Consider the following 20,957-nt stretch of genomic DNA (forward strand, 5'->3'; position numbering starts at 1 on the left):
AGAGTCCACAGCCAGACCCGGGGAAGAGAGGACGACTTGGCCCATCCTGCCTGGGGTCTCGGCCTGAAGGGCCACTCAGAGGTACAGGCAGGGTGTCTGGCCTTCTCCAGGCTTGGTTCTTAGCATATGGGGCCTCTCGTGGTCACTGCCCATGCCAAGCTGGGCCAGGGGGCAGGGAAGGGCTCACCCGCCTTCATGAGCTTAATGTGTGGGCATAGCTGGAGGAATCCTAGGGCAGACGTGCCGACCGTACAGACAGGGCGTGACTTGGAGGGGGCAGTGGGCAGAGACCGAGCCTGCAGAAGGGTGCCCAGTGCCGGTGGCCACACGGCGGGGGTGGTGTGGGGTGAGCACAGCCACCTGCCTAACACAGACAGCTCCACTGAGCGGGGCGGAGGGCGTAACAGCCGCACGCCCAGGGCTGGGGTCCGACCAGCAGGCTCCTCTGACAGGCTCTTCCTCTGCTTAAAACCAACAAACTAGTGGCGTGCGACCCCTTTCCTGAACCCTAAGCCCTGCAGGCGTCCCAGAGGAACTGCCACCCAGAGCAGGGAGGAGTGGGGTGAGGGGGGACGGGTTTAAACTCCAGGAGGCCCCTCCGTTCCTGGGCTACATCTGCTCAGAGGCGTGGAGCGGGGCCGGGGGGCGGCGGTTCGGGTGGGCAGCCCCTCAGGATGCTCGTGCTCTCTTCTAGCTCACCCGTGGTCCACGTGCCTGGGGTGAACGACATGCAGGCCCCCTCCCCCGCGGGCCAGAGCATGTCCCAGATCTCGCGGCAGCTGAGCCAGAGCCAGGCGGCATGGGCGGGAAGCCGGCCACCCTTCCCCGGACAGGTACGGGCCTTGCGGATGGCGCAGTCCCCCGGTGCCAGCGGGCAGAGCGCCTGTATGTGCCTCCTCTGGGTGCTGGCCCTGAGGCTGGCCCAGCGCTCTGAGACAGACCCAGCTGGGCGTCCAGGAGCACAAGCCGGAGCAGGTCTTGGTGGTCATGGTGCCAGGCCCTGTCATCGGAAGCCAGGGGACCCAGATCGTGGTAGCCCTGGGGGTGACTTCAGTAGGACCTGCCCCAAACATCCAGGGCCCAAGCCCTGAAATTCTTGTGCCTGCACAGGCTGGCCTGGCCCCCACCCTGTGCCCAGCCAGCCAGGAGGGCCATGGGGAGTCCTGCCGGCCCAGAGCAGCATGTCACCCTGCCACCATACCTGTGGGTGATGGTGATCGGCCTGCAGCAGGGGCGGGACCTGCTGGTGCTGCATCCCGTCTGGGCTCTATCCTGATTGTAGCAAATCCCTTCTCAGTCCAGCAAGACGCAGTCGGCCCCCTTTGGAATTGGAACAAGCCACAGCTACCCAGCCGATCCCTCCTCCTACAGCCCACTGTCCAGCCCGGCCACCTCCTCGCCCAGCGGGAACGCGTACTCCAGCCTGGCCAGCAGGACTCCAGGGTTCGGTAGGTGGGGAACGAGGTTGGGCGTGCCTGGGAGAGCCAGCAAAACTGCTTTGCAAACATCCCGTGCTGGGAGGCCGAGCCCCACGTTCCCAGAGTCTGGGACCAAGTGCAGAGGTCTCCAGGGTTCTGTGTCGGGCCCCGAGGTACTGTTCCTGAGGGGCTGGCTGCTCAGACCTGGGCTCTGCGGGTCGATCTACCATACTTGAGGCTCTGGGCCTTCTGAGTGCTGATGTCGTTGAACTTGCCCTTCACCCTCTGTGGCCCTCGGCAAGACTCTCAGGCCCCCAGGTCGAAGCCTCACAGTCTCCATTCAGAAAGCAGGAGAGCGGTTCTAAGGACTCGATGTCTGGATAATAACCACTGAAGTTCTTTCTGTGCGTAGCACCAGAGAGGCATCCTGTGGCGTGGAGGACGTTGTTTCCAGTCTTGTTAGTTACAGCCGGCTTCTGGGGCTCGCTCCTGATGCCCTTGCCTTCCTCTCCCCGCATGTGTGCACCCCTGAGTGTCTCTCCCGGGCCAGGCCTCCGTCCCGCACAGGCGGGGCTAACGAGGGACCTGTGGCTCTGGCAGGAAGCCCCAGCTGGGGCCCCTTTTCCAGCAGTGCTGTCACTGGTCACATTCAGGAGTGGGGCTCATAGGGGAGCCTGAAGCTGGACCCAGACATCCGAGCTTCCATTCTGGCCATCTGTCAGCCTCAGGGACATCACGGTGGAGGACCCCGCCCTTAGGGGCCTTGGCCAGTGGCACCCCCTTCGGCCTGAGGTCTTGGGGCACAGCGTTTCCTGCCCCATCCGTCCCTCCCCAAGGACTCAGCAGTCCCTCCAGCGTTAACCGCGTCTGCTTGTAGCAGGTTCTCGTGTCCAGCCTTCACGAGTCCTCACCACGTTGCCCCGAGAGGCTGGGTTCAGAAGCTCCGAGTGTGGCACAGACCGTCCTCCATGCCGGGTCTGAATCACACGGTCGTGTCATCAGCGTGCTTCCAGTGCAGTACCTGGGCAAGCCCAGCATGTCCGTGGCCACCCGTTCACACGTTTACACGCACGTGCCTTCCGGTTTAGGAGGGGCGGTTAAAGCATTGAATGCGTGTGTGACACAAGTCACAGCAGGTCAACACACATCAACCCCGGTCATCACAGAGCACTGATGACTATGAGGATGGGCGTCTTCTGCAAAGCTCAGGACACACCACCCTGACAGAGTGGCCCCTCCTTGAGAGAGCCATGTCCACCCGGCCCGGCAGGTTTGTGCTGGAGAAGTCGGTTGAAGGGATTTGCCATTCCAAAGATGTCAGAGCTTCTTGCAGTGAGAAATAGGATGACTAGTCAGACCCGGAGCTGGGCTGGCTGGGCACGCCTGTGGGGGGCTTCGTCACCTGAGATGCTCGGCACACATGCTCCCGTCTCCCCCAACTGCTGCCCCCAGAAAAGCCCTGTGCACTCGGCCAGCTGCGGGCCTTTCGCCCCTGCTAGTGAGGGGCAGAAAGACGAGGTGCTAGCCAGAGCCAGGGGAGCGTTTGCCCCTCGACGCGAGGTGCACGCCCCGCCCGGAAGCATCTGTGAGGGAGCAGCTGCCACGTCGGGGCTCTTTGCCAGCTTTGTGCAGCAGGGTGTGTGGGCCACGGCGCCAGTGACAGCTCACAGCAGATGACTCTCTGTGGTAGGTGCTGTCCCATGCTCGCAGGGCGTTGAGCTGTGTCTACCTACTGTCACTTTTTCACTTAGGACAATGAGACATAAACGTCTCTGAACACTGCCGGTGTCCCCTGGGGGACAAAGCCACCCCTGGTTGACTGTAGCCGAGCTAAACCCAGCCACCCAGGACCGCCAGGCAGGCCTTCATGTGAACCTCGACCCCTGGGGCAGCTTCCAAATCACGCTGACCTCACAAGGGAGAACTTGGCAATGGCGACATTACAGCATCGAGTGCCCTTAAGAAAGTGTGTTAAAAAGATGACATCATCCCCTTGTCCCCGCAACTAGGGGCCCACAGCTCCTCAAGATCCTTACCTTTGGTCCGAATGGCTGGTGACAGGACCTCTCTGGCCCCCTGGGCCAGCAGGTGGCCCATGCTTCCAGCCAGGGCCTAGCAGCCTAGACTTGGCACAGGAAGCCGGCAGAGCAAGAGACACTGCAGGGCTGGGGCCTGCCCGCGGCCTGTAGCCGCCCATGGCCTGTAGCTGCCCACAGCCTGTAGCCGTCCACGTGGCTTTGGGAACAGTAAGGCAACAACAAACTCAGTTCCTGAGTTTTCCATGTGCCCTAACGAATGCTAATCCTCTTGGGTCGAATCTTTAAAATATTTTACACAAAACTCTGCTCCTTTTTTCTATATTTTGTCTCTTCTTTGGGTGTTCTTTGTGCAGTGTAGACAGAAGCCAGGCTGCGCACTTACAGGTTAATTTGCTGGTTCCCCCAGAGCCCTGTGTTCTTGTTTGAGCTGAATCCAAACCATTTGCCCCCGAACCGAGTGGTGCCGAGAAACACTCAGCTAATAGACAGGTGGGAAGGGCGGCGGCTTGTGGCCCCTGGGGAAGAACCTCCTGGGGACGCCTCAGCCACGTGCCTCTTCCAGTGGGCTGGAAGAGGTCCGGGCCTGCTGAGGGGAGGCTTGTCCTCTGGCGGGGCTGCTGCTCCCTTCTCATGCCTGTGTCCGTGCCCGGAAGGGCTCCTTGTGGCCCGCGGACATGCCGTCCCTGGCCAGCGTGAGAAGGGGACAGCTCCGGACGTGCCTGCAGAAACGGGGCCCCTGCGGGCTGCCGTGGTTCTTAGGTCTCAAGAGCCACAGCTGGCTGCTGAAGGACGTGTCCTATATGTCGCTCTTTCAGCCGAGAGTGGACAAAGTAGCGGGCAGTTCCAAGGGCGGCCCTCGGAAGTCTGGTCACAGTGGCAGAGCCAGCACCATGGCCAGCAGAGCGGTGAGCAGCACTCGCACCAGCAGCCCGGGCAGACTGAAGTGTTCCAGGTAAATCCAGCGAGCACCACCTCGTAGGTACCTGCCGTCTCTCTGCTTCCTTCTCCCGGGTCGCTGCCGCTGGCGCCCGTGCAAATAGCGGCCGTGAGTTCCCGGAGGCCCTGACGGGGAGGGGTCTGGGAGCGGAAGCCCAGGTCTCCTCTCTGGTCAAGTGCAGGGCGTTGCCTGCCGGTGGAGGACCCCTGGGCACCTTGCAGCCGTCCTGTTTGAGACGGTCCTGGCCCATTCCTGGCGCTCAGCAGGCCTGACCTCCCAGGGCCCCTGCAGTGGACATGGCCGCGGTTCTTCAGGCTGCACTTTGAGGCAGGACAGTTCCCACTGTGGGGAGGGGAGGCTCCAGATGGGGCGCAAGCTGTCGACTCCCCCAGCCAAGTGCTCCTCCCAACAGGAGCCCAGAGCCCCAGGCCAGTCCTGCGGAGCAGGGGTGGGGGACAAGGCCGGTGGTGGGAGGGTCAGAGACGCCCAGGATTGCAACCCCTGAACCCCCCTTCTCGAGGGCCAGCTCGCCGTTGACAGGTCTGAAGGCCAGGTGTCACACCAGTCACCCAGGGGCAGAACCCTTTTTAACGTGCAGAGGAGCACCTCACCCAGGCCCGGCTGGGGCTCTCCGTCCTCCAGCAGTCACCCCTGATCCTTCTGTAGGGCTCACCCTCACCTGCCCACCTCCCGGCAGCCATGGGGGGCAGAATTCCCTAACCTGGTGCTTCGTGGTCACAACGCTAAAAAGAATTCTTGGTCAAATAAGTTTGTGAAATACTGTCATTTGATTTCTCAACTGTGGGACGGATCAGAGACTTTATCATACTAATAAGGATGTAGGGTTTTTAAGGGGGAGGTTAAGGATGCCTTGTTCTCCAAACTTGCTTGTCCATGGAATTCTTTTCTCCCAGAGTGTCTCACGGCAGAGGGTTCTCCAGACCGCGCTTGGGGAACTTAGCTGTAAGGGGCTGAGATGAAGCTGCTCCCGTTTTTGGGGTCGGCCTTCTGCGGCCCGGGAGCTTGCAGGACGTGTCAAGAGTGAGGTCCAACATGCGCGGCCTTGGCCCTGCCCTCCGCGTACTCAGTGATGAGGGACCGGCTCCGCATTCCGAGCGTCGTGTGACTGTGCACGCGCTCGGGGCCAGCCGGGCCTTCCGCCAGTGGGGCGCTTGTCCACCTTGCGGCCTGGCTCGGCTTTGACCAGACAGAGGCTGCGTCCTGAAGCCGTGCATACCTGCGGGGACGCCAGCTCCCGGGAGAGAGGGCTTGCCCCGTCCCAGACTTTCCAGCCGGCAGAGCTTCCCCAAGGGGCTTGTAGGCGTGGCCGTGCCGGTGAGCGGCGTGGGGGCGTGGCCGGGCATCCAGGCCGGGGGCGTGGCCTTACGGGTGAGCTGCAGGTGGGGCCGCCGGGCTGCGCTGGTGCCCGACTGCCCTGTGGCCCTCTCTCCTGCAGGACATGCTGCCCATGCCGGGGGACCCCACCCAGGGCACCGCCAACTACAACATCGAGGACTTCGCCGACCTGGGCATGTTCCCGCCCTTTTCCGAGTAGCCGCGGGTGGGGTCGGGCTGCGGCTGTGCAGCGCCGCCTGCGCGGTGACAGTGACGCTGACGCCCCTGCGAGTGGGGCCCGCCATCGCCGCAGGAGCCCCCAGCAGAAGGCGCCCCATCCCCCGTGCACCCCCAGACATGGTGTCACTCAGCTCTAAGCCGAGCCCCGGCTGCTCGGCGGCCAACTGGAGTCCAGGCGGACGTGGGGAGTCAGTTGTATTTATTGTGTTGTATCCGTGCGTCCTTGGGAAGTGAGGTCCCTGGGCCCTTAAGATCTGGTTGTGACTAATCTTATATTGGACAGTGTCTACCTGTGAGAAGTCCAGTCACAGCCCAGGGTGCCAAGCACCCCGCCGGGCCCGCGGAGGAGGCTGGAACCAGTATCTTTAGTGGGCAGGTGGGCTGAGGGGCCTGGGCACGCAGAGGTGGACCCGTCCCTGTTGTCCCCCAGCTCATCAAGTCCTTGTGCCTCTTGTGCTGTGGGACGTGTATACTTTGTGCGGTGTCACGTGAGTCCCTGGTCTAATGGCTGTGTTGTGCCCCCTCTGTTGTGTGTGGCCAGAGTGAGTGTCTAGAGTCCCGGGTGTGTTGAGTGAACCCGGATGTGCAGCCCCCACCCCGAGCTCAACAGCACCCCTTGGAGGAGGTGTGGCCCAGGGTCTGGGCGCCAGGCTGGTGAGCTGAGCCCAGCAAGCAGCCATGTCTGCAGGTATGTCTGCCCCTTGCTCTGTTGGCGTGGGTCACCCCCCAGCCCAGGGGCAGCTTGCCTGGAGGGTGCAGAGCACTGGACGGAGGGCAGGATGCCTGGGCCTCCTCTCTGGTGCCACCAGGCTTGCTTCCCCAGGACCAGCCTCAGGGGTGTGTTCTGCTCAGTGAGTGGCCCTGGGGATGGTTTAGGGGTGAGCCCATGTGGGGAGATGGGAACTCTGAACCCCGTCCCGCCAGGCTAGCCGAGTCGTCTTTCTTCAGCCACTGGGGAAAAAGCAGTGGTGTCTTGGGAGAGACCGGGTCAGGCCTGTAGGCCGAAGACTGCGTTCCGGTTCTGGGGATAGTTCTGATTCTGCTGTACTCACCAGGGCCTTGAATTCCTTCGGTTGTCTCAGAATGGGAGTGAGAGGTGACTTCTGGCAGCTTCTGCTGGGCTGTCCTCTGAGCCCGTGGTCCCTGGCTCGCTGTGTTTCCTTAGATTTGAGGAGAGGGTTTTTGGACTCGGTCCTGCTTTTCACTTGTCTCTGCCTCTCCCACGCCCTCCCACGGCCTCTCATTGTCTTATTTCCGTGACTGCCACCATCCTACGTGTGTCACCACCCCATCACCTCCCTGACTCCCATAGGAGGGGGAGCTGCCCATGGCTGCCTCAAGGTGACTGGAGGAGCCCACCCCCGGGAAAGCCCTGTGTCCCTGCCAGAGTCCCTTCAGGTGGCCCCCACAGGCCCCCGGCTCAAAACAGGCAGAGTGTCCCTTCCCGTGATTCTGGAAACCCCGCAGAGTGGAGCTCATCCCAGAGCCTGCGTGCAGAGCGAGCCCAGTGTGCAGGGCGGGGCCGGGGCGTGTTTACTCTGACCCTCTCAAACCTTTGTGTGAAACGCCAGCCCTGTCTGGCACCCCAAAGGGGACCGGGGCCCAGCTGGCTTGGGGAGCTCCATCTATAAAATCTGCCATCATTGGGTGCCGTGCCCTCAGCCAGGGCCACCTGCACGTGACTTGATTTCTTAGGCTTCAGTTTAACACTGACTTTAGTTTCCAGAGTGGCTTTTAATCCTTTGTAAATAGGGGTGCTTGGGTCTTGGGGTTGGGTGCACGTGATGTCGTGTCACCCTCAGTAGCCTTTGGCTTCTGGAGAAATGGCAGGTGGAAATGCTGGCCTCCCTGGCCGTACCAGACCCAGACAGGGCTTCCCCACGTGGCCCAGTCACCTCTGACTCGCAGCCTGGAGCTGGCCCAGGCAGTGGGCACGATTACTTCCCCCAAAGGCACAAAGATAGCTTTTGAATCAAAGAATAGTTTCTTGGCGAAATGAGAACATATTTTTCTTGTGGCCTTTAGCCTATGAGTTTGGAAGTTTGGTGGCTTTTGTGTTTGTTTTTCCTTCTGTTTTTTGGAGGGAACTTGGGGTTTTTCTGAGGAGGCTCATTACGTTGACGTGGGCTGCTGTGTCCCTGTGACTGTGCTGGGCACAGAGGGGCCGCAGAAGAGACAGGAGGACGTTGATCCTGGTGACCTTCCACCTACTCTGCTCACTTTGACTCAGTGTACCAGGGAGAGGCAGTTCCTGGTCCTGGGAGGCGAGGGTTTGGGGTGACAGGAAGCCAGATGTCTGCATTTGTGACGACAAGGAGGACGTGTGTCCCTGCGTTTGCACTCGGGCCAGCAGATGACAGTGGATACTCGCCCACCCACTTGCCAACACTCACGACCCGTCCCGCCAGCAAGGCCAGGCCTGGTGCCCAGCAGCCCTGGCTGGTAACAGGGCAGGGTAGAAATGCTCCTTGTTTTCCCAGAAAATAGAGGTTTGGTCGTTAGGTCCCTGTGTCCCGACTTGCCAGGTCTTCCCCGCCCCTCCTCCCTCTACCAAATCCTTGTCTTGTGAACTAAGGGGCCGCGGGCCACCTGGCTGTCCCCATTTCCTCCAGGGCCTGGGCCAGAGGCACTGGGGAGAGGTGCCACGCCGTGGAGCAGGCCCATTTCACACGTGCCTGGGTCTCGTGGCCAAAGCTGGCTCAACGGTTAAGCAACTGGCGGAAGCTGGGGGCGGGCGCTGGCTATGGAGGTGGCAAAGCCAGGGTCTCGGGCTGTGCCGGAACGGGACGACGGCCTCCGGTAGCAGCGTCATCCTCCTGCAGAGCCGACAGGCTCACGAGCGAGCTGCAGCGGACAGTTTAAGCACTTACCTGTTTCTCTTCTAACTCTTCTTCTCATGGATGTGAACTGTGCTGTGGACCAATCATCATTTGTGTTCCTTGAATGTTCTCGATGGCTAACAGCTATGAAGTCGGTCGTGTGTATGTATAACGAATGTAACTGCCTTTTAAAATTTCATTGCAGTAAAAACGACTTTGAACAGTGACTGGCCCAGGCCAACTTTGTAATTAGACAGTTTGTGGACCACGCGCCAGTAGCAGAAAACAGCGGAGCCTCCAGCACGCCCAGCACCTGGGCACCGTGTAATCACAGGTGTGGGGTCGCCTGGAGCAGAGAGCTCGGTCTGTGGCATGAGTAACAGCAAAAGCTCTGGACACGCACGCGCACACACACACACTCTCTCTCTCTCTCAGAAAGGGGATTGTTATTTGGTGCTGGGGAAAATGCACATGGGAGAACAAACACTCACAGTATAAAAAGTGTGATATACGAAAAACAATAATAAATTCCATGCGAGTGGAATCATCTGAATGTTGATAAGTGATGTCTGTAAAACATTGAAGGGGAAAAATCTAGGGAAATAGATTCATGAAATCAAGACAGAGAAGGAAGTCTTAAACAGGGCACATAGACCACAAACCATGCAATAAAGTATTGATATGTTCGAACTCACTAGAAAAATATTTGGCTTAAAGAAACAGAAAAAATAAACCCAAAACTGGCAGAAAATACTTACAATTTATAGACCCAACCAAGTACTGGTCAGAGAGCGTTCGGAATACATGAAGGATTCGTAAAAATCAGTAAGGAAAATGCAACTCGGTAGATAAACGCTGACGGGTTTTAGTTGTCGTGAGAAGTATTAGAAGAGGCTGAACCTCACTAGTGATTAACAGAAGTGCAGAACTAAAATGGGTAACGCCTGTCACTCAGATCTGCTCAGTCCGGCAGCACAGCCGTGACGGAGGATGTGGGGAAACAGGGACTTTCTGCTGGTGGAAGCTGGAGGCGGCGAAGGCTCCGGTGGCGAGCGTCAGGCGGCGTCCACACCGACCCCGCGACCCGGCGGTCCCCGCCCGGAGCGCCCGTGTACCAGCGGACAGGTAAGCGCAGATGCGTGTGCTGTCGTCCAGTCAACCGCTCGTCTGCGGGACACGTCCCAAGTCCCCCGGGGGATGCCCGACGCCCCGGAGATGCTGTGCTCGTCCCACATGTCGTCCGTGCCCCGCAGAGCCCGTGACACGAGACGCGTTTCCGCTTCCGCGCTGCCCGTCCACCCCCACCCTGCTCGCTCTCTGGTGGCCCAAATCCAGGCCTTGTCCACGATTCCCCAGCCCCCTCGGGCAGGTGACGCCTCCCTTTCCTTACCCCGCTCTGCGCCAGGAACCTGTGAGGACGTGTGTTTTCCGCCTCGGCTCCCAAGGCTGCTGCTCTGGTACATGTTTACCTCCACGGCGCCTGGCAGGGTCGCTCAGCACACCTACCGAGCTTAATTTAAAACGTAGGGCCACACGAGCCCGAGGGCATCGATGCAAAAGAACGAGGAGATCGTCGGCTCATGTGCCGTTCATTCCTCGGGGAATTTTTCCGAGGGTCCTCGAGCCAGAGGGACCGGGCTGGGAGATGTGTGTCTCAGCACTGCGGGTGTTTGCTGGGGCCGTCGTAACGGTCACCGCGAGTGAAGTGGCTTGAGACAGCGCACGCTTGTCACAGTCCTACAGGTCACGAGGCCAGCACCCGTCCGCCTCCCAGGGCCACGACCAAGTGCTGGCGAGCCGGCTCCGTCAGCGGTTCCTGGCCTTTGCGGCCTCTGTGGTGGCCGCACCCCTGGCTCCTGACCACTTCCCTGCATCGGGCCAGCCTCTCGTCACCACTGTCACACCTCCCACTGCTAACCCTGGTCTCCTGCTTCCCTTTTAGGACTGTGACGTAGGGTCATCTCCCATCTCAAGATCCTTAACCGCATCACACCTGCAAGGTGCTTTTGGTCGTGTGCGGTGACACAGTCACAGGTGCCAGGGGTGGGCACGTGGACCCTTCGGGCCGTGGCGGAGGTTATCACGCCTGCTGCGCCATGCAGCCGGCTGTGCGGTGCTCAGCTCGGCACGTCCTCTGCCCTGCGTCCCGCACCCCAGTGCTCCCACTCCGCAGACGCAGGGAGGGGCACTGGTGGGGACACGGCAGCCCTGGGGACCCGTCCCGCCGTGTGTGGCCCTCCGGTCAGTGGTGTTGAGGACTCGTCCCGTCTTCTACCTCAAGCGCCTGCAGGTGCTGAGCTTCATCGCGATGAAGTGTGCTCTGTGCGGGGAGCAGCCCTTCCTCCCCCTGTGCGAGGACCACTTGAATTCTAGATGCAGATGGCTCACATGCGACTTGGTCGTGCCGTGAGTGCAGTTCAAGCACGCCTGGTGTCCCTGTCACAGTCAAGGTGGGTGGGAACTCCCGTCGGACACACACGCTCCCCTCCACTGCCAGCTCCACTCCAGGCTTTGGCCTGTGCCGGCCCAGCCCTCGGGGAGCTGCCTCTGGCCGGGCCTTGGCCAGGCCGCCCCACCCCATGTTAGCAGGCCACACTTGCCCCTTGGCGTGGAAACAGCCCTGGGCATCTCACCGCATGGCTTCCTTAAGGGCAGTGGCTGTGTCCCCCTCAGCCCTGCACCTCACTTCGTGCCCGGCAGCCAGTAGGACAGCTGCATCAAAGGGAATTCGAGAACTTTGCCGTCCGGGCGTTAGTTGTTAAGCATACCTGTCCTGAGTTCTCTTGAAGGCGGGCTCAGCTTGCCGATGTTTGTAAAGCCGTCCATAGACCCAGCAGTTTGTAAAAATCTTCCTTGGTGGTAGCTTAGCTCAGCCAGTGAGTCCGGGACTTCAGAAACTCCCAGAAAAGGGCACATGTGACGGCAGCCGGGGTTCCTTACTCACCGAAACATCTGTTACTCAAATGTTTTCTCGATGATGGTTTTGTAAAACATTTGGGGAAAATATAAAAACAAATTAATGTGATTCCCCAGAGCCTTGCCGGCCCCCACGTGTGATGTATTTCCTCCATGGCATCTGACGAGCCTCTCTCCTCTTTGCCCTTTCGAATTGTGGGGAGAAAATGCAACAACCCGATTTGAGGCAATCGTTTCGATGAAATGCTCTTTGATGTCACTGATCCCGGGACACATAGGACAACAGGAGCTGTTTTATTTACTCATTCATTTCCTCTATTCCTTGCTCTTAAATGGTGTTGAAATTGGGGAAATTAGAGAAAATTTTCTACCAGGTTTTGGACTCAACCGAATACAAAACAGCCAGCAGCCGATGAAATTTTCTTGGAATAAATTCAACGGTGGCTGCCACTTGATGACACTAAACATGCCGTGCTTCATCCCTCACGGCACTGCGGTGAGGCGGGGCCCGTAACACACTGACACAGACGTGGAAGCCGCTGTCCACCTTCCGTAACCTGACCCAGTGGCTAGCAAGTGACGGAGGCACGATGTGAACTTGGTTCAGCTCTTGGCTGCCGTTTGTTGTGTCCGAGGCCTCTGATTGCCGCGTGGTCCACAGGCTCTCCGCTTCCTCCCCTCCCAGCACCCAGGGGTCTGCCCCACCCCCATCTGCCTCCCCGGGGAGCTCGCTCCAGCCCTCTCGGCGGGACTGGTGAGCTGCTGCTTCCCGTCGCTGCGCCCGAGCCTGGCAGTGCCCTTGACTCTTGGGCCCTCGCCTAACCATCTTCTCAAGATGGCCCTTGCGAAGTCGACATGCCCAGCCCCGATGTGCGTGCGGGGAAGAAGGGACGGCTTTTAAAGTCCCGGTGCCCAGGCCCTGCGCCAGGCCGATCGAATCGTCACGATAATCATGTAATGACCCAGCCTCAGTAGTGGTTACGGCACCCGGTGGCTCGAATGCACGGTCGGGTTGCAGGCAGCTCCTGCTCACTGTTCTGCACACACCTGCCCTCACCTCCCAGGCCGAAGTGCTGTTTTCGTAAGTGGCTGGCGCCCAGTTGTTTCTTTGGGTGAGCGTTTGATCCTCAAGTAAAGAGGGGTGAGGGCTGTGGGGAACGGGGTGATGGGGGGCGTGGCAGGACTCGAGGCGCTCGGACCGTGTTGAAAACGGCTGGTGAGTTCGCACCCTCTGGTAAAGCAGAGGCGGCAGGCGAGGCCCCGGCAACGAGGACTTGGTCATGGGTGTCTGTAACCCCCGAGGGGCCCCGGGTGCTCAGAACAAAGCTCCTGGGTTTACTGCCATAGCGTAGGGGAAGGTGCGGGCATAGCGGCTTCATGGGGTACGGCGCCCCCAGTCCCCGCCCTTCCCAGAACGGTGATGAGTAATTTTATCTGATTTCACGATGACATCAACTGGTGCTCTGCCCCAAGAAGCCCTTGTCTGCTGGCCGCCCTTCAGAGGGGGCATGTTGATGTTTGTGTCTCGTTTACCTTCCTCTGTGGATTGTGGTTTTCCGGTAGAGCAGTAAATTCTGCTGTAGGAAAAAATGGAAAATCCAATTGTTCAATACATGAGAACTCCGGTTTCCTGTCCTTCTGCCAAAGGCCAGCTGTGAAGTCACATGTCAGGGCTTCTCTTCCTGTGTGAAACTCGAGGCTTCCCCTTTCCTGCCTTGCCGGTTTCTGTGGTCTCTGCCTGCCGTTCTTATCCTGTGTGCGTGTGTGTGTGCTTTATTTTATTTTATTTCGTTTTAGTGGCATTGATCTCCCGCCATCAGATCGTAAAGGATTTCGTGACTCTGTTTACCTCTTGTCACGTGCGACCGTGACGGTGCTTCCTCGCGGACTCCTTGTGGACGAGGACTCCGGCTTTGTCTGTCGTTCGTCCCTGTGTCCCCCAGGGCCCTCATAGGTACAGTGCCTGGCGCCGAGCGACGGCTCAAGACACACGGATTTAATAACAACACGTTTCTCAGGAGCCAGCGTGCCGTGCCCCCTTCCCCATGGAGACGTCCGGCCTGGAAGCGCCTCCCCCGTGGCTTCGTCACCGTCCCCTCATCGCGGTCTCCCTTGCCTCTCTCTACCCTGACCGCCCCCTTATTTCCCATGCCAGTGGCCAGCTGCCCGGTCACTGGGTGTGAGTCGGTTGGAGACAGATCCGAACTCGCTCACGTCAGCGTGGAAAGAAGCAACTCTGCAGTCACCTGTCTACCGGGCCCTTTTTTTGGCCCTTACATGGTACAAACGCTATTCCTTAGAATCCCGGTGGGGCGTCGACTCTGGCTCGGGGACCCGTCTGTGCAGTGCCTTCCTCTTTCCCAGGCCGTCGAGGTTCAGAGTGTGTGCTGTGTTTGTTTTGGGGCCCACAGAATTCAGAGCCCGAAGGGTGAGAGCTGGCGTGGAGTTGGAAGCTGGCTGGTCCGGTCCATTACCTAGTCCCGTGAGGGGGCGTCTGCTCTTCTCAGGCCCCTTCCCCTGTGGCTGGGGAAACCAAGGGCTGGGAGCCACGCTCGTGCGTCGTCGGGCCAAGTCGGTGGGTGCTAGAGCAGCCTCACCCGGATCCCGGGGTCTCACCCAGATCCCGGGGTCTCACCCGGAACTGCCCTGTCTGCACAGACTCGGCAAGGTCTGTGTGATTGTGAAGCCTGACCCGCAGGAGGCAGGGAACTTGACAGGCCTTCACGACGGAGTCTGGGGGAGCACTGCTCCTTTCCCCACCGCTGAGTGCTGAGCTCACCCCCTTGGGGTGTCTGGACCAGCCCGGGATACTGACCAGTGCTGTGACCAGGGAGCCGGACGCCCCAAGAAGCACTTGGCCTGGGCCTCATCCCCCCGCCAGGTTGAGGCCTGACGTGGCAGAGGCGACCTCACGTGATAAGGGGGCGGGGGCTTTCAGGAAGGACTGTCCAGCAAGCAGGGCGTGGCCTCAGTGAGCCTCTGCTCTTCTCGCCAGGTCAGAAGGTCCACGCGGGTGGCAGACGGACTCCGCCTTGTCCACAGCACTAGTGCCTGGCCTCTAGTGAGTCCCACCCAGCACCCAGTGTGGGGTATGAAATGAAGTCGGTATGCACCCTCTGACACCTCTTTGGTCACAATTGGGGTAATGCAGGGAAGAGGGCAAGGCCCCCATGCTAGGATGACCTGCACGTCCACAAAGGCATGTCAGCGCACATAGTGTGAAATCCTGGAAAGGAAGCGTGTCCCCCTGAGTGGCGATCGCGGTGGGGCCTGGGTGGGCCACAAAACCCATCCATATCTGCTGTGTCTGGCTTCTTAACCCAAACACGGAAAGGAAGATCCAGGGCATTGATTACTCTGCGTCAGGGTAGGCGGCTGTTCATTTAATTAAGCTCTGTAATTTTCTGGAGGTTCGAGTTTTTTTTTTTTTTTTCTCATACTGTAACAATGTGTTACAAAAGTACCCATTTTAGTTTTGCTTCTGAGCCCCAGTGCTGGGGCTTTCCACGGCCACTCTGGGGTTCAGTGATGTGGCAGAAGGACTCACGGAACTCAGAAAAGGTGTCACATTTTCAGTGGCACACGCGGCGCGTCGCTGTCCCGGAAGTGAAGGGTGAGAGCACACAGCACCGCGAGCCAGGCATGCTCGTCTGAGTCTCGGTGTCTAGGCTCTCGCGAGGGCTGTTCTGCAGAGCTCAGAGACACTGTGTGGCCCGGGCCCACGTCATAAGCCGCGTGGCCACCGTGAGCCGTATGGTGTAGCCCAGGCCCCGGTATACGGCTCTTGTCAGGCGGACCGCGGCAGAGCCGGCAGTGTATCTCTTGGGAGCCCGAGCACGGCCACCCTTCTGTGCAGGGATGGAAGTCCCGAGCCGGCTGAGTGAGCCCTCAGAACCTCAGCAGTGACATGGAAGCCCACCGGACTTGCAGATTTCCTGACTCACGTGACCACCTACCCGCAGCCTTCAAGAAGACCGGGGTGGCTGGGGGCCTGCTCCTCACTCCACTCCCAGGAGGATGGACTCCAGGCGACCATTGGAGTCCAAGCAGGTGTCCGCAGACACTTCAGAAACCAATGGGCTGGTAACTGATGTGTCCGGGGTGACCCTGCCAGACAGCAGGCGGCAGAGGCGGGACCCAGACCCGGCTATCTTGAATCTAATTCTCTGCTGAATAGACTCGCAATTCCCAAACTCACCTGCACATTCAAATCCTTCCAGAATCTTAAAATTTCCAGACCCCGGGCCACACCCCAGACAAGTTAAGTCACAAAATTGGGAGTGAGATGCAGCCTTCATCAGACGCGGTGTTTGAAGCTCCCTGGCCTGGGCCTACCCTGAACACCCGCTCTGTGCGGTCTATGGGCCGGCCATGGGGATCAGAAGTGCATCCCCTCGGACCTCGGCCGGGCTTGCCGAGGCAGCCTCTACCTCTCAGGTGAGTCTCCAGGTGATGCCGGCGCACACTAAAGTTATGTAAAATGTGCCATTCTGCTTTCATATGGGAGAAAACAGAATCTAGTACATTTTCATTATTTGTTGACAAGGGCAGTAGCTGTGGCTCCGAGTTGGCAGCTTTTATTTTCCATTAAATCAACATTATGTAACTGTGATGCTATTTTCTCGGTTTTGCGACAACCGTATTTCTGAATGATGATTATGAAGTCCCTCTCCGCTGCCCGGACTTGACTCGAAAAGGCTGTAGAGAAACTGCCCTAAATCTCTTTTCATCCGTTTCTCTCGAGCTCTAAATGGTCCTGAATCTTTGTTTAACAAGATTAAATTTTCCCTCATTCTATCGGCAGACTTCCTGAGAACTTACACGGTGTGCGATGTTGGGATTTGAGACGGGGAATGAAAAAGCAGGCGGGGTTCTTGTCTGCAGGTGGCTCACGGTTGGTCGCGGGAAGGCTCTCACGTGCGCCCACATGGTTATAGACCATGGGAAGAGAGTGTGAGTCATGCGATGAGGGCGCTCAGGGAAACTGCCCTGCGACTCACATGCAGCAGGTCACTTCCTGCTCCCGGGATCAGGGAAGCCATCCTTGGGAGGGCTAGAGGGTTCGCACATTCAGGTGGAGGGGGGCTGTTTCTACAAGAGAAAGAGAGCACGATGTGGCTTCGGTCATCAGGTGCATGCTGGTGTGTCTTGGTCAGGATCCGTGGTCGTAAAGGACAGAAGCGCAGCCCAACCTGCTTAGGGCAGGAAGGAGGATTTGGGGCTCGTGGATTCTGCAGGTTGAACAGGCAAGCTATGGATAAGCCTCTGGAACATCAGGAAACATGGGCTCCCAAGCCATCAAGGGGCTTTCTGATTTTTCTTTGTGTCCGTTTCATCCTCTCTCACGTTAAACTGTCTTCCTCGGTGTGATAGACACGTGGCTGCAGAAATCCCTGTCATCCATTTGCATCTGGCATTTTCCAGTGCCCGAGAGTGAATCCCCAGAGATCTGCATTTGCTTCCAAATACCATGGCGGGGGAGGACGGGGACCAAGGTAGAGTTGAAATAAAATTGGCCTTGAATGGATAATCGCTGAAGCATGGAGATTCCTTACGTCAGTCTACTTCTATACATGTTGGAAATCTTTGAATTGAAAAGCAATCCTCGAGAACGAATCCTGCTAGCCTATGTGGATCTTCTCTGTGGATCAAGCAGCCCTGCCCGGGATGTGGTGACTGTCACTCAGCCGTGAGTGAGGACCACGTGGCTGGGACTACCGGAGAGGAAGGAAGGAGATGTTCCCAAGGGAAGAAAGGGGTCCTGTTTCCGGGAGCAAGACAGGGGTCCTGGTGGCGAGGCTCCACTCCGTGCCGACTCTGGGCTTCTCATCACTGGCCCCCCCTCTTTCTCCCGGGCTCCAGGCCGCATTTCTGTGGGTGTCGCTGGATGTCGCCCATGTAGCTCTGAGTTGGTACGTTCCATATCAGACTCCTGATCATCTCTCATTCCTGCAGTGTGTCCCTTCTCCACCGAGACGCCCCAAACAGAAATTCCCGAGTCGCGTTTAGCTGAACGGGCTCCTCGTGCACCTCCGTTTTGTCAGTTCTGCGTCTGAGTTGTCTGCTCCTCCCCGTCCGTCCTCCCCAGTCCCAGGTCCTCTGCCCCAGCTCCACACTCCCAGCCACCGTGGCCACTGTCTACACAGCGCTTCATGAGTCCCCCAGCACCGGCGGGATCGTCCCCCTCTGTGCCTTCCTGTCCCATGGCATTCCCAGCATTGTGGCCGCGCACAATCAGGTGCTCAGGTGCGCATAAAGCCCTTGCCTCTAGTACCCATCGGGCTGTGCGCGCCACATCACGCCTTCCTCGGTGGCTCTGCATGTGCCCTCACCGCCGCGCGGACCTCTGGGCCACGTGTTCAAGCCCCTCTGGCTCTCGCAGAACGGGCTCTCGATTCCATGAGGCCCCAGAACTCCGGTTGGGCCACCTGCTGGAGACGAGACTGTGACGCGGTCGGCTCCCCTGGGAGGGGATGGACACCCTCTGACAGGGCCACGGTGTTCCTGCAGAGCGGTCCTCCTGCTCTTCCTCAGGCGTCTGACCCTTGACTCCTGCTCACTGCAGCCCCGGCCCCTCCACCCACATTCCACTCTCGGGAGCCTCCTGAAGAGTCATCGGACTTGTGAAATCAGCCCTCGTGCTCCTCAGACTCCAAACCAAACATTCTTTCAGGAATTCCTCAGAGGGCAGGGGTCGAGTGCCTGAGCCTCCCAACACACTTCAGCCTGTCTCCAGCTCGCCAGGCGGGGGGCTCTGCGCTGCATGTGATATTCAGGCGTGGTCGGATCGGAGACAGGAGGACATCAGCAAGGAATGAATAAGGAGAATCGTGAGTGGATTGAGGGCACACTTGACATTGCACAAGATGATTTAGTTTTTCAGCAGCCTGCGATGAAAAGCCAAGGAGACGGGGAGCTGTGTTTGCGCAGAGCCGGGGACCGGCAAGGCGAGGGTCGTGAAGGATCCGAGCGAGCCTCTCCAGAAACCCTCCGTCCAGATGGCGTCATTCCACCATCTATCTTAGTCCCCTCGGTCCTTCGGCATCTAAAGTCAAGTGGTTCAGACTTTCCTCTCCACATTCTCAGAATTTCTTCATCTGTTTTTTTTTTTAAAAAAACCTCTCTCCTTATCTGACGTGGTAAAAGGCAAGATATTTTTCATACTATTTTCCTAATATGTGAGTTAAAAGATTAGTGGTTTCTTTAGTAGAGATTACAAAAGAAAGAAAAAAAGAACAAGATAAACTTTGTTCATCTCATTAGACTTTCAAAAAGTATTTTAAGTATCATTTTCAAAACAGAGCTTCTGAGTCACCCGGTATTTTCCACAGATTCTTCTGCACACGCGAGGATCAAGATCCGAGGCCAGATACCAGGCGGCACGAGGGAAGGGGCCAGGCTTCCGAGCTGCTGCTCAGCCCTCGCGAGACCGTCCATGCTTCTAGCATGTGACGTTTCCACAGTGCTCTTCAGTCACACGGTACGTGGGCTGCCTGAGTCCACGTCTCTCGATGTACGTGGGACGCTGGCCCTTCCAGACAGGGAATGAGGCATGAGCCGGTGTCCAGCGGCAGCCCCCGGTCGCTGGCACATGCAGCAGTGCTCACGCGCTTACACCATGACGAGGGCCGGCTGGACGAGCTGGAGTAGGCCAATGTGTCACAGAGACGCTGGACCTGCCCAGCCAGGCCAGTCCAGTGGAGCCTGTGCAGCCCGCCGTCCAGGCACCCGCCATCTGTCCGCCAAGAGCTATCACCAGGCTTCCGCTACCTTTTAATTTGAGCTAGCTCCGGCTTCCTCATGCCTCCTCCCCTGCGTCGGGCAGTTCCCTCGTCTCTCCTGGCACTTCCCCCTCTCGGCTGCACGGCAGAGCTTAGGGCAGTGGGGAGGGTTGTCTGAATCCAAGACCCTTGATCCCAAACCCCGCCGTCTGTTCTCTGCTGATCACCCACAGCGCAAGCCTGGACCACGACTGCAGAGGTTCTGATGACGTTTGGGTGTGTGTGAATGGATGATGTCACCCTTCTGATCAGCAGAACTACAGCTCAAATCACAGCAGACACCTCTCTGTCACAGCCAGTGTGAAGTGCATCATTGTACACACACACACACACACACACACATACACACACACACAGTTTTCTTTGCCCTGTCACCCCCAGGCCCGTGGTGGATGCCACATGGAGACGAAATCCCTCTACCTGACTCACCAAGAACACAGCTGCCACTCCCCACCCCTGCAATGTCTTTGTGAACCATAAATCTCGTCCCCACATTTTGTGGGTCTGGAAGTTATTTGAAAACGGGGCTGGATTTAAGAAGGTTTTTTTTTTTTTTTTTTTTTTTTTGCACTGAATGTGAAACCCACGCGAGTGTCAAGTTGTGTGTTTTTTCCTCCTCCTCTTGATTTCATAGTGAATGTTAGGCTTAGAGTTTCCTCCATTAGTCAGGTGAGTAGTTTAAAGAAGATTAACCTGTCTGTTACGGGTCCCCTCCCGGGTGTCCTGCGCTTTCTCACCCGTCCTTCCCCCGCCTGGTAGGATGCCGCGGCTCCTCTGCCTTATAAAAGCAACGCCCTTCCTGAAGACGAGATAGAGTCACAGGTTTCTCCTGCCACTCCCCATCGGAGTTCTCTCAGCATTCTGCATCCAGGTGCTGAGCCGAACAGTCCCCTGCTGATCGGATGTATCCGTCAAGCACTGACACGCAGCTCCGTCTGTCTGGTCTTGTGCTGGCGTTACTGTTTCTGGAGTGTGTGTTTAATAATTTGTTATTGTAAACGCCCTGGAGTACGCTGCAGCTGAATCATTCACGTGCCCTGTTTCCATGTGCAACTCTCCAAAATCCTAAAGGAAAAAAAAAAATCTTACAATTGATGCTATGATAGTGTTCATTATCACCTGGAAGTTAGGTTTGCAAGCTCAGCACACAAGAGATTGTTCCTTCCCGTTTTCTACTTTAAAACAATTACTTATTTAACCTAGTCGAACGATTACATCTTTGTACGTTTTTTAAATAAAGCGATTAGAAAGGATCAAAACCTGAATTCCAGTCGATCGACGAGAATGTTTTGCGTTCCTCTCATGGGCTAGGACGTGTTTGGTGCTGATTAGACAGGGAAGAACAAGGTGGACACAGTCCCTATTTTCAAGTTGCTTAACAAATCCAAAATGTATGATCAGCTTCAGGGACTGTGGCCGCCTGCACAGCACTCGTGAAGAGGAGACAGGATGCAGGCTCGAGGATGTCACCG

At 58.0% G+C, this 20,957-nt stretch overlaps 1 protein-coding gene across 8 annotated transcripts in view; it reads left to right on the forward strand.

Annotated features, from left to right (window-relative positions):
• ARNT2 (aryl hydrocarbon receptor nuclear translocator 2) overlaps nucleotides 1–20,738 on the forward strand; it is a 101,148-nt gene extending 80,410 nt beyond the window's left edge. For 5 of the 8 annotated variants that reach the window (XM_036231850.1, XM_036231851.1, XM_036231852.1 and 2 more), the window contains 6 exons: nucleotides 695–833; nucleotides 1,298–1,448; nucleotides 4,273–4,409; nucleotides 5,851–18,534; nucleotides 19,036–19,184; nucleotides 19,659–20,738. In XM_036231850.1, the coding sequence (XP_036087743.1) occupies nucleotides 695–833; nucleotides 1,298–1,448; nucleotides 4,273–4,409; nucleotides 5,851–5,949 (526 nt within the window). In that variant the 3' untranslated portion in view covers nucleotides 5,950–18,534; nucleotides 19,036–19,184; nucleotides 19,659–20,738. Of the gene's footprint in view, nucleotides 1–694; nucleotides 834–1,297; nucleotides 1,449–4,272; nucleotides 4,410–5,850; nucleotides 18,535–19,035 lie in introns of those variants that run through there. The other 3 variants (XM_036231849.1, XM_016125789.2, XM_036231855.1) reach the window with 3 other exon arrangements.
• The last annotated feature ends 219 nt before the right edge of the window (nucleotides 20,739–20,957 follow it).

The sequence above is a fragment of the Rousettus aegyptiacus genome, unplaced genomic scaffold (assembly GCF_014176215.1).
Source record: "Rousettus aegyptiacus isolate mRouAeg1 unplaced genomic scaffold, mRouAeg1.p scaffold_m13_p_14, whole genome shotgun sequence".
NCBI lineage: Eukaryota > Metazoa > Chordata > Mammalia > Chiroptera > Pteropodidae > Rousettus > Rousettus aegyptiacus.